The sequence below is a fragment of the Notothenia coriiceps genome, unplaced genomic scaffold (assembly GCF_000735185.1).
Source record: "Notothenia coriiceps isolate Sejong01 unplaced genomic scaffold, NC01 NC01_scaffold00037246, whole genome shotgun sequence".
Classification (NCBI taxonomy): Eukaryota; Metazoa; Chordata; class Actinopteri; order Perciformes; family Nototheniidae; genus Notothenia; species Notothenia coriiceps.
In genome coordinates, this window is record NW_011369947.1 from 19,323,613 (window position 1) to 19,336,467 (window position 12,855).

A 12,855-nucleotide genomic window follows, 5' to 3' on the forward strand; every position below is an offset into this window, starting at 1 on the left:
AAATTGGCGTGCTACCTGAAAAACTGCTAGATACAAGTGAAAGTTCATGCTATTGGTTTCGCAAAGCAACGTTATGTGTATGTACTCACTCTGGTGTCATCAGCGTTGGGTTGGCCTTGGAACGCGGTGCATGAAGGCCCGAGCGTTTCCGTCCAAACACACAGGTAAGATCCACAGACAGCGGTCATCACCATGGCTACGTTACTCCCGTCTTGTATGTCTGGAACCAAATCAACAACATGCCGATCGAGGTTGTTAAGACTATGTGGTATGTGTAGTCTTTCTCTCTCTTCTCTCTCTCTCCTCTCTCTTTCTCTCTCTCTCTCTCTCTCTCCTCTCTCTCTCTCCTTCTTCTCTTCTCTTCTCTCTCTCTCTCTCTCTTCTCTCCCCTTGACAGCCCGTCAGTATCAATCTATGGCAGGCAGCTCACTGATCAGTAATAGTGACCCGACAGTGAAGAATAATATATTATACTAGTTTGCTTGTTCCAGAGGTGGATCAATAGCTAAGTGTGTTAGGAGGGACACACCAAGCTGAACAAATACTGACACAGACAGACCGACTGTTGTGCTCGCCTCGCGTCTCTGCGTTTTGGCATGTGTCGCACTGGAACCACCGCAAAGACTTCAGCGACGCCAAGTTGCACGTACGAACTGCGCTTCTTGAGTGGCAATAACTCTCCTTCAGCAGCGGCGGTAGTGTGTATTCGTCATTCAAAAGAGGCAGACAACCCGGAGACAGCTGCATGATAACCGAGAGAAGAACCGACTGCGTGATTAAAAAAACAACAAATAGCGTGTGCGTTCCATTTTCACTCTCGCGAGGAAAGCTCATGGGGCTTTGCCCGAACCTGTGTCGAGAGTGGAGTTAAATTAAATTCGCAGTTTGCCTTCTTATAGGTTGTTCATGTCGCCACTTCGTTTAGCTTCTCATGCACCTGATTCGCTAAGCCTGAACAGCCAACAGAGTGTTTATTGACAGAAAGTGTGTCGCATGCCGAAACAAGACACAACGGTGCGGACACACCAATCTGAGTAGGGCAACAGACGCTCATCGTCGGCCTGCATCAATCCGATGGCAAAATCGGCTTTAGTCTAACTCTTAGTGTGGTGTTGCTCCGCTCACAGTTCGTCACAGCGGGTGGAGCTGCGGGATTCCTGCCCTTCACACACGTTGCTACCGCTATTTTACTGTATTTTCGGACACCTTAAAATACTGCGAGATGGTGAAGCCATTTTGGCGAGCCTTGTTTTAACGCACATAGAAAAAAATGTCATTTATTTTACGTCATGTGATCGGCTCTCCCGATCGGCATTTATAGAGAGCACCGATCGATCGGCCGATATCGATCAGCGGCCGATCGATCGGAGCATCCCTAGTAGGAACAGACCTTCAGGGAAACATATTTGAGTCAGAAGAAGGTGAGTTCCGTGAAGGGTCTCTAAAGGTTTGTGTGCTCACATTCCATATTTTAGAATTGATTGTTGGCTAGACCCCTCCCTCCCTCGGCTGCCCAATGATAGCTTAGCATCTGTACAGTAAATAGCCTATTTCCATGCAACCATCAGTTGTGGGGTATAAGTTAAAATAGACATCCTGAAATTCTCCTGAAAACACTTTTGAAGCCGCCTTTAGGCACTAATTACCAATAATAACCATCTTAAATGTAAGTAAGTTTAATACATTTTAAAGTTGCAGAGTATGTAGATATTTATTACGGCCAGGATTTCTTCATTCTTTTTTGATTATGGTGCATTCACATGATACGTGGTTTTTTCTTAGCTCACGAGGTCTGGCGCGGAGAAAACAGCCAGTTGGTTTCATTTGTATGGTTACGTTCCCTGCTAGCTTGCACCATTCCATACAGCTGTCACATGATGGTTTTGCATCTAAAGGTCAGCAGAAAATGATGTCAAAGTTTAAATAATTTAAACTTTTGAGCACATTGCTGAGGGAACATTTTGAGCGATGATTGACGCCAATGCTTCCGCCTCGTTGTTATGTTCCAATAAAAACTTAAAATCCAGAACTCAGATGAATCAAATATTTTACCTTAATATAAAGTTAAAACGACAAAGGTCTAAGATGTGTTTCGCTACATGCAGCTTAACTCTGGACATAAAATACATCAATGTCAGCTTATGGCAAGGAATTACAACAACAACACATGCGCTAAGTCGATAGGACGACATTACAAGCATCTAACAAATGACTGTTAACTTGATTAAAACAAATAATAGTTGGTAACATTCGGGATAATGCAAGTACGGAAGCCTCTAGGAAACCTAATGCATATTGGGGAATAGTTTTAAACGGACTGCAGACAATAGGAAAGGAGGCAGCTTGATGAAGAATTTGCAATGAGCATTTACAGCTGCACATTTTTTTTGTAATATTTATTAAATGTGGGAGTTTGGTTTAGAAGCCTGGAGCCACATTTCTGGGGTTAGGGTTGGACAGTCAGTTTGTGTTTAAGGGTTTTCTGAGGTTTTCAGAAGAGAAAAATAAATAATTGAGAGGTTGAAATAATGTCACAGAAGGGCAAAACGCAAACACTAAATTATTTAAGACATGGTGTGCTCCGTGTCTTCTTATCTGGCACTGATAACATCTTCATTTTTTGTACCAATGTTCCTCCCTGTTGCATCTTTGTCATCACCCATCTCTATTATCTGCTCTATATGTCTTTTCTTCCCTATTTCTTTCAAATAATGAATTCTGTCTTCCTTTCCTTTCATCCTTTGGTCCTATCTCTTCCTGTTCATCATCCTTCATATGTTTCTTTTAACCACAGCTTTATCTCCTCACCCTGTCATCGTCGTCTTCTGTCCTCATGTGTTCGGCGATGTATCTCACTCCATCCACTGCCTCCTCCACATCTGCATCCCACTGAGAAGCCAAGGGCTTCTGGAAGTCTGAAAACCCACTACCCCCATCTGGGACGTCCTCCACCTTCCAGCAAAACTTGTTTGCCAAGTCCTCATTCACGTAGAAAGAGTCGGCATCTGTTCGAACCCCTCCAAGTCTGACGTTGGAATACTGCCTCTTGCCTGTGCTGCTTTGGGAATTGGTTTTCCCGACGGTAGTCTGGTTGGTGGCGTACTTCTTGCGAAGTTTATCAAATTTGTTGGCAGAGCCTGGACGCCTCATGAAGAGGATGTCGGGGAGGCGGATTAAGAAGAAATGTTTGACCCACTCTGGCATGTGGTGGGTTGATGGGGAGCGGTGATGCACATTGAGGTTACAGACGGTGGTCACAATAGAGAAAGTGACCAGCACCATGGTGAACATCAAGTATTTACCTTAGAGGGAGAAAGACAAGATGCCAACATGAACAAATGAATAAGGCCTATATTTTATATCATTTAGTGTCAAAAAGGTCTGTCTGTATGAGGCCACTAATTATATCATTGCAACAACAGAACAATTTCACAATGACCCATTTGCTGCTCTGAGGCTCCAATTGTAACATCAACACTGTTAATATTTATTGAGCAATTGTAAAGGCTTCTACCAGTATTTATTCCATTGCTGTGAAGTTGTCGTTGTCTGTTTCACAGCTTATCAGAAAAGGAGGGACTATGCCCTTTAAGATTTCTAATGTGAGCTTTCTTTAACAGCAAATAGCTGGTTGAAATGAGCAGCCAACCTTATTTTTGGGATATATGTATATATCAGATATACTTGAGGGGTAATAATAATGAATAAAGTCCCATAACTCATCGTACTTGCAGTTTTTTCAGACTCAACTCAAATAATTGTTTGTAAGGACCCTTGCAGAAGTGTTTTCTTTACGATAATACATTAAAAAAATTATTAGTTGGACATTTGTACTTTGGCAATCTTTAGGCCTTCTAGCTCTATGCAGATGCAACCAAAATCAGCCAATCAATATTTCTTCCCTAGGATCAGTGGGGCACAATTGACTGAAGGATATGTTTAAAATGTTTGGTTCTGGTCTTAGCAGTGTTTAACAGTGTTGCTTGTGTGTGATGTGTTCATTTCAAACTGTATACAAATGTAGCTGTGATCTGGTCATAATATAGGTTTGGTTTGAGTTTTCTCCAATTTATTAAAGAGGACACATACCCTGTCTGAAACCTGTTGTGATTGGTCAACCGCTCCGAGATGTGTAGGATATGTCCCGCCCCTTAGCATATAACATAAAATATGTTGGAGTGCCAGCCAATAGAAGTGCAAGTGTGACATAGTGATGTCACTATGTCCCCGCAGCAAACAATGAAGTCCAAACAAGGTGTTTCAGGCAGAGTGTGTGTGCTCTCTCCCAAATGGAGCTTTTCCCTCTTCAAGCTACCTAACTTCACTCCTTCCACCTTTGAATTCCATGCCGTCACAGTAACCCATCCTATACAATTAACCATTGTTGTTCTCTACCGTCCACCAGGCGCCTTGGGGGACTTCTTGGAGGAATTAGATAATCTCCTCTCACACATCCCTGAAACTGGCCCTCCCGCTGTACTTCTCGAAGACTTCAACCTCCAGACAGGGAAGATATCTGAACTAACATCTCTTTTAACCACCTTTGCTTTCTCACTGTCTCCATCCCCACCAACTCATAAAGCTGGCAATGTCCTTGATCTCATATTCTCTTGAGAATATGAGATCAAGGACATTGCCAGCTTTATGAGTTGGTGGGGATGGAGACAGTGAGAAAGCAAAGGTGGTTAAAAGAGATGTTAGTTCAGATATCTTNGATCATATGCCAGTACAAGCTCTAGCCAATCAGACCGCTGCTTGTGTGTTAGGGGCGGGAGATTCATGTGATTGGTTGTTGGTCGAGTTTCAGACACGCCCGCCGGCAAGCTTCAACGCACGCCGCTGTGTAGACGGGCCGTTAGAGTACCCTAATTAGTGAGCTTCACTTTGTAAGTCTCCATTACCTGTATGTATTTGTATTGTAGTACTGTATGTTATTTTTTTCTTCATTTTCATGATTCTTAAATGTGGATATTGTTTGAAGACGTTCTCTTACCCCCTTTTAAACTGTCTACATGCTTTAGGGGGAGCAGTGTGCTGTGTGCCCCACTCTCGGAGAGTTAGCCGCTAACCTCCCCCCCAATGTCGGGCACCAATTCCTGACGCAGAAGGGAGAGCCTGGGATCGGAGAGAAAGGAGAGCAAGTGAGTCTGTTCCTAATGCGATCCCAGGGCTGATGGGGTGAAACAATAAGAAACAGTTTCATCTTGTCATTGTTTAAGGACTACTGTTTTACTGAAAGAAAGCAATAACATGGTAGGAGAAAACGGATTGGGTAATTGTTTTCATGATTTTTGTTAACGTCAGTGTGTTTGCTAGCATGTGTTTGCTAGCATGTGTTAGCAGCGATAAGCACCTTTTTTAAAATGATGTATCGTTTAATTTCTCCCGCTCCACAGGGAGAGCCAGGAAAAGCAGGATCACCTGGACTTGGAGGAGAGAATGTAAGTAATGTGACACACAAAAAAAGACAGCTCTGAGAGTCGGTGACCTCAATTGCAGACTAGGCTTACATAAGGGGAACTCACTCAATAGGCTGCACAGTGAGACTCGTAATAGACTTCATGAAAAAGATAATCACAGCAGTGCGCTAATTTTAGGGCCCAAAACTGTCCGCCATAGGGACTTTACTCTGCAGGGAATTTATTAGTGAAAAGCTTAGGTTTTGAAATCCAAAATCATCTGACATGGCTGCCTGTAGGGTGCACCTTAACTATGAAATGTGAATTACCAATTTAAAATACCCATCCATTTTATCAATTCAAATGCTGCAGTGATTCTATTTTTTACTTGACTGCAGGGTAGCGCAGGCAGCAGAGGAGCTGCCGGTAAGCCGGTAAGTTCAGATTCACTTCTTTGAAAGCGAATATTTCGAGGTACACCTGCTGATTCAGTGTTGTTAAATGAAATGTGTCCGTGTGGCAGGGGAAGCAGGGACCAAAGGGACCCGGTGGCAAGGCTGGACAGAAAGGCCCTAAGGTAAGAGAGCAGAGGCAGGAGGAACATTGATCAACATCATATAGGAAAGTACAGTTTTTCAGCTTCTTCAAGAACTTTTTCAGTACTTCCTCAAATGAAGTGCTAGATTACTAGACAGTTTATTGCTAATTATGCAATAGCAAGTTTCATTTCAAGGATATTGAACATTTTCCACATTACTTTTACAGATGAATTCCCAAGTATCTCACAATTATGTTCAGAAACTAATCTGTGTGCGCGTATTTTACGATACAATAATTAAATACTTCTCTCTCATTTGATTCCTTTTTTTTATGACATGAATCTGGTGACAGGGAGAGCAAGGACCGCCTGGTGTTAGTCAAGCTGGGCCCAAGGGCGAAAAGGTAACGGACAAATAATTAGTTTTTGCTTCATTTAGCTTGATTGTCATGCAAACTAACCTTCCTGACTCCTGACCCCTCCCCAGGGCGAGTGTGGTCTCTGCCAGCCGGCCGAGGTTGGTAGCGGACCCGCCGGCTACAAAATGCCTGACGGAGTTCGAGGCAACCCAGGCGCACCGGGCCAGCAAGGTCCAGCTGGACCTCCGGGTCAGGGAGCCGAGGGCAGACAGGTACCAGTGCTCTTTTAAAAAAAAAAGTATGGCTAGAAAAAGCGTATCTAAAAGCACAATCTAAGAAATTCCTACAAACAAAGAAGCTGCTTCTCTTTTGTGGTTTATCTTTGTTCCGAGTGTTTGCATTGTGGCATTGCTCAAAACGGGAGCAATATTGATCAATGGGGCTATAAAACGGAGTGATGGTATCTATTCACTCATAACACCGCAAACACAGAGAAACACACATATGAATTGTCAGATCAGAAAATTGTCTCGGCCTCAAAACTTTGTTGGTCCTTCCTTTAGAGGGCAGTATGATGCTCAAGAGCAAACAGAACAGGTATTCTTTCATTCCTGCTGCTCGCCTTGTCTTCAAGTTGTTATTACCGTATATTGTAAACATTGCTTGAGTTTGTTTCATTGTGCTTCATTATAACAAACTATGTTATTGGCTTTTATTGCATTTTATTAGTTATTATACTCATGACACATGCACATGGAACAGAACTGCAGTTTACAATCAAGCTCCTATAGAACCAAAATCATTATTTTATTACAACAGAAATGTATTTTGCTCATGACACCTCTATCTGAATGATCTGACTTTATTTGAATTAATAATAGAAATTTTAAAAAGCAAAGCAGCTTCTTGCCATCGCATTTTGTTGCCATAATAGAACCGATTAAGCTGCATCTGGATGAGCGAAACCTTTTTAAATGCTGAATGATTTCACCCTGCGGCAGAATCAACCATAATGCTTTTTGTACAAATAGGATATGCAGGAAGTCTCCTCCTACAGCAAGAATTGTTACTAAGTGTAATAAATCTCTGTTGGCTTCTGTCACCCCTTCCAATTACATGCCGTGTGCCTCTGCGGTTATCTTTATGTCAGTTATTTTTACCTGAACGGATAGAGGCTTGCATGATGATCGCAGGTGACTGCACATGTCTTGTCTTTATTGTATTTGTATTCATTTGTACATCACTTTCTATTTGCCTACGCAGGGCCCACCAGGACTTGCTGGTGCAATAGGAGAAAAGGTAACTTTGCTGTCACATGTAATTATAGATCTTGTCTGTAGAAAGCCGTTGTGTACTGTATTTGTATTTTCACACTCTGTGTATTCCATCAATGACCCAGCGACAAATTCACACCACATTAACCAGCCTTCACTTCAGCTGAGAAATTGAAACCAACTAATCAATGTCTCTTGGGCATTTTGTATGGTTTATAAATAACTCATGTCCACACACCCAAAACCTTAAATAAGAAACTGCATAACCTGGAGGAGTTACACTTCTCAGAGTCACTGCATGCCTTTAGAAACAGACTAGATCATTTGGCCTCTGCTGTAGGAGATCTGCGGGAAAACAACCACACATGGTACGGAATAGTATTTCAAAGGAGTCCAGGCACCCTGCGTTTTTTCACCAAGTTTTTTGGAACATTCACATTGCTTGAGCCCCAAAAAAACTGGGAAATAAATCTGCCATCAACCGAGCCCGTCTACTTTAAATTACCTTGAAGCCCTCCCACAATCCTTTTGCTTCGGCTTCAAAGCAGAATGAGAGGATTTCTAAGGTTGATACCACTCACATCGCTAAAAGACAGTAAAAGTAATCTCATAATCAAATTCAGAAATTCAAACCTGCCAATTATAAAAAGGAAAGTAATGCTTTCCTTCCTCATGAAACTCTTGCAAAAGTTATATTTTTAATATTATTTAAAGGTAGACTTACTAGCGCTGTGGCAGTGGGTCTGGACATTGTAATGAGCAGTTACCTCAGTATGAGGGCAATGCAGCGCAGCGGCCATTAGACAGCAGGAGTGTTTAGGACCCAATTACTCCAAGTGCCTATATAGAACCTTTATATATAGGAATCATGAAAGCTACAGGAGATTGAGTTGAATATTAAGCCATTTTATTTCAATGTTTCCAGGGTGAAGAAGGTGGACGAGGAGACAACGGACTGGACGGATCTGCCGGATCCCCAGGACTGCCTGGAGAGGCTGGTCGGGACGGACTGAGTGGCTTGAAGGGAGAAAAGGTATGGAGTTCCCAAACTGTTTACTGCATATTTTTTGTATCTGCAAATGGTTTTTATAAATAATATTTATTAATAATAATAATAATACATTTATTTTGGGGGGCGCCTTTCATAACACCCAAGGACACCTTACAGGGCATAGGGGCAATATAGGGAACAATTAAAACAGTGGATTTAGTGAAGCCGGGGTAAGACAAGACAAACAACAGGAAATTGACTGCAAAAGGACACAAAAGGAGACAGGGTACAGATTATAAAGAAAATTATCACACACCTGTCTCGCATAGTCGTAGTCAGAATGAACACGCAGGGACTCCCGGCTGAGGACGTCGAGGTAATGGAGGGATGTCCCCGTGTTTGCTGTGTCTATTCTCCCAGACGAGTCACTAAATACTAGTCCGTGTTAGGAGACTTACATAATAGTTGTTCAATTATCTTATTTACCTGTAGTGTGGAACCGAAGGGAAACCCTGGTCACCCGGGAACTTGTGGCCCATTCGGACCAAAAGGGACTTATCCTTTTTTGTAAACTCTTGTTAAAAGGATCTCGGTCTACATGTATGCATTTTATTTTATGTAATTATACAGTGTAATATCTACTTATTTATCTCTTAAAGGAGTGTAAAAACGGTCCGAACGGAAGCGGTCGTCCTGGACTTAGAGGAGAGAGAGGAACCCTGGAACGTGTCGTGTGGGGGTGAGTGACGTCCGGACTTCTTCCTGTCGACCATGTTCGAAGCGGGACCCCTTTGTACTTGTTTAGGTTGGTACTAGGTCCCTGGAAAAAAACTTTTTTGTTAGAATATAAATTTTTACGATCTCTCCGGGGTAAAACGGTATGTCAAAGATAAAATTTGATAACCTGTGGTAGCATCCAGATTTCTCCCTGGTCCCTACATATCCGTAGAACACAACGTGACACCTCCCTCGGGACACTGGATTCTAAAAGCAACAGTCATGATGCGACATCGATACGTGTGTACTGTTTATTTTCGGAACTTTGACCTTAGACGAAATAAACTCCAGAGTTACCTATCTCCGGCTTTCAATTTTGAGGATTTTGTCCTGGGTTGTGTATTTGACATCTCGAAAGTAGTATATAACACCGACAATTTTGACCATGGGGGGAAATGTTAACCTTCGTTATTTAAAACCATAAAAAATATCTATCATATATATATATATACAAAAATNCCAATCACATGAATCTCCCGCCCCTGACACACAAGCAGCGGTCTGATTGGCTAGAGCTTGTACTGGCATATGATCCGATTGGCTGACATTTGAAAGTTGAACATTGCTCAACTTTTGCAGCGAGCCACGCCAGCAAAGCTCCACGTCACTTCCCACAATGCAGTTCGGCGAAAAGTGACATCACCCCATTCAAAGTGAATGGTGAAGCTTTCAACGCACGCCACTGTGTAGACGGGCCATTAGTGACAGCTGGGTAAAGCAGTCTAATGATAGGTTGTTTAATCTCAAGCCTAATAAAAACTGACCTTTTCTCCTTTGATGCCACCTGATCCTTGTTCCCCCTGCCAAGACATACAGACACAAAGACATCAAAGAAGGCAAATTAGTCCCAGCTCCCTCCGGTGAACATGTTTTTCTTTGAGATGTCGTGTCTGTCTAGACATTGGAAGCTTACTGTAGTACATCAGTGTGGGGGAGAAGTGAACGTCATTGTCTTTAAAGCTGGTAGTTTGACTACAATTGCACTTGTTAGCTGGAAGTTTAACTACATACATATTCAAGGAGTTATGTGACTTTTTTGCCAGTATGTAGTAACTAACGAAAAAAACTATTTTGAGATCTTAAAGGAAAAGAGTGGTTTTGAATGTGATTTGTTGACCATTGCATCTCTGAACATCTTTGATCTGCAAGATAGTCCCAGTATTAAGTGTTCACGCTGTTCAAAAAGTGGAGGTTGATCATGACAGGTTACATTTAACTGTTATGATTGGACAAAGCAGATGTTACATAAATGACGAGTAAGACAGCAGACACGTTCTTTTTTCAAACTAGTTGACAAGTGCCACTGGAACTTCTACCTCCGCGACCCGACTAAGATAAGCGGTGGAAGATAGTATAAGTATAACAAATAGAAGTGCAAGTTACATATTTTTTAAATATTGTAAACGCATACATGTGCATATGGGTATAGACATACTACATTTGTAGGAGTACTGAATGTTCTTTTTTGGAGTTTTAGTTCAGCTAGTTTGCTTGCATGTGCTTTAAAAGAGCCTCCTGCACTGCTGATGTAGGCATATCTGAATGTGTAGAGATGCAGATGAGTGGGTATAGGTCACGCTTCCACAGCATATGAATGAACCATGAGCTGTGAAAGAAAGACTCCATACCTTATGTCCTGCTTTTCCATCTGCCCCCGTTTGCCCCTGGTAAATATGAGAAAAAAAAGTATTGTTAGTTTGATAGAGAGAGGTCATACTATAGCTCACTCTCTCTCTCTGTGTTGCTCTACCTCTTTCTCCCTCTGCCCTAACCAGGTATGACAGATGGATGCTGGCATTATTGGAAATCGTTGCACAGAGAATCTCATAAGGCTCTAGATTTATATTCTCTTATTTTTTTCTCCTCTACAAATCATTCTCCATTCCACCTGCTGCAGTAAGTGGGAGGATGCAGAGAGAACAAGAAGAGACACACGATGCACAGTCCACAGAGAAAGATGCGTTAAGATTACATTACCAAAATGACCTCTGCCTCGGAGAATACACTTTTGACAGCATATCACGCTTTTTCTCCTTGAGCTGCAGTGAGAATCACAAGGGCAAATACAACCACCTGAAGGTGGAAATAAACCCTATACCTTCCGACAGAGCGATAAGAAAAATAATATATATACACACTATCAAACAAGTGCTCAAGGTTCAATCGTCAGCTACAGCGACGACTCGCTCATAAAACATGTGGCAAGATCGTTAAAGTGTTGGACAGAATCACTCGGGGTTGGTTCTGAATACATTACAGCTTGGCATTGCGTTCAAACCGGTGTGCTTACAGTCAGTCCCCTCTCTCCTATCCCTGTCACTCCAGGCTCTCCCTTTGGGCCCGGTTTCCCTGGCACTGCCACTGTGTTATCCAGGTCTGAAGGCAGCACGGGGCACACTTCGCATGGGTCACCCTGAAGATTGAGCCAAACACACAAAATGAGGATGAGATAGCACACACACAAGCAGATTTAGAGATTACAAGACAGAGTTTGCGGGTACCTTGTCTCCTTTATACCCCCCTGGTCCTCTCGGTCCCTATGAAAACATCAGAATCCAAGTCAAACACTGATTAAGCAGTTCAGTTAATGTATATTGAAGGCTGAATATGAATCAGTGTTTGAAAGTCTCTTACTGGATCTCCTGTTAATCCATCTGTTCCCGGGAGGCCTTCCATTCCCTGTGAACACAAATCACATATCTGAAGAGTATTGTCAGTTATCTTAAAAAAAAACATCAGTTTTGAACCTAGTATGTAAATATGGGTTTTGCAAGCCTGATGACAAGATGTTTTGAATCCACAGAAGCTCAATAAAACCTTTAATTACAGTCCAAACATAAAATTGAGTGATGTTGTTAATATGCATGTCTGGATCAGTGGTTTCACAATATTCCTATTGGATGAGCTGATCCATCTTTTCAGTAATGTTCTAAATATTGTGTTACGAATGGATGACACAAGCATCATCTATGTCTTATGTCATGTCTCAAAACCTACCGTGGCTCCCTTTGAACCACCAGGTCCACCAGGAAGGCCCTGAAAAAGAAAAAGAAAGTGCATAAATCTTTTCAAAAGCCATTCTTAAGATGTTTTATGCTTCTAATAAGGATAATGAATGCTGCACTTAAGAAGGAGTTCTGCCAAGTCCTGCCCTGCACTTATGAGAGCATCATCTTAAAGAAAAGTACTTTCTGGTCCAACTGAAACCAAGACAAGTAATGACATTCAAATTACACAATTCCAATAAGAGCACATATAATTAGTCAATTCCTCCAAATGTCTTTCATTATTAGAAAAACACACTTACCGGTGGGCCTGGCTTTCCAACTCCTGGATATCCGGGTTGCCCTGGCTCTCCAGCCAACCCCTCAGGACCCACGAAACCTGGGGTACCCTGAGAAAAGAAGGTCAACACAGCTTTATTACCTCCAAACTGAACTGAAAGTATTTGACTGACAGGTAGAGCTCCCAGATGTAATGCAGACAGACCTTGTGTCCCTTGGGGCCGACGACACAG

The 12,855-nt window shown here is 42.2% G+C and overlaps 1 protein-coding gene across 1 annotated transcript; it reads right to left on the reverse strand.

The window, feature by feature from the left end:
* Positions 1-182: 182 nt before the first annotated feature.
* On the reverse strand, positions 183-3,303 carry LOC104966025 (neuronal acetylcholine receptor subunit beta-2-like). Its single transcript, XM_010795126.1, has 2 exons — positions 2,809-3,303; positions 183-220 (listed from the first exon to the last, which is right to left on the reverse strand). Exons 1-2 carry the CDS (start codon positions 3,289-3,291, stop codon positions 197-199), a joined length of 507 nt encoding a protein of 168 aa, XP_010793428.1. The 5' UTR covers positions 3,292-3,303; the 3' UTR covers positions 183-196.
* Between the last annotated feature and the right edge of the window lie 9,552 nt (positions 3,304-12,855).

Coding starts and splice junctions, on each gene's coding strand:
- LOC104966025 (XM_010795126.1), bottom strand. CDS start 3,291: ATGTTCACCATGGTGCTGGTCACTTTCTCTATTGTGACCACCGTCTGT. Junction 221..2,808: donor CAGAAGACGACGATGACAGG/GTGAGGAGATAA, acceptor ATTTGGTTCCAG/ACATACAAGACGGGAGTAAC.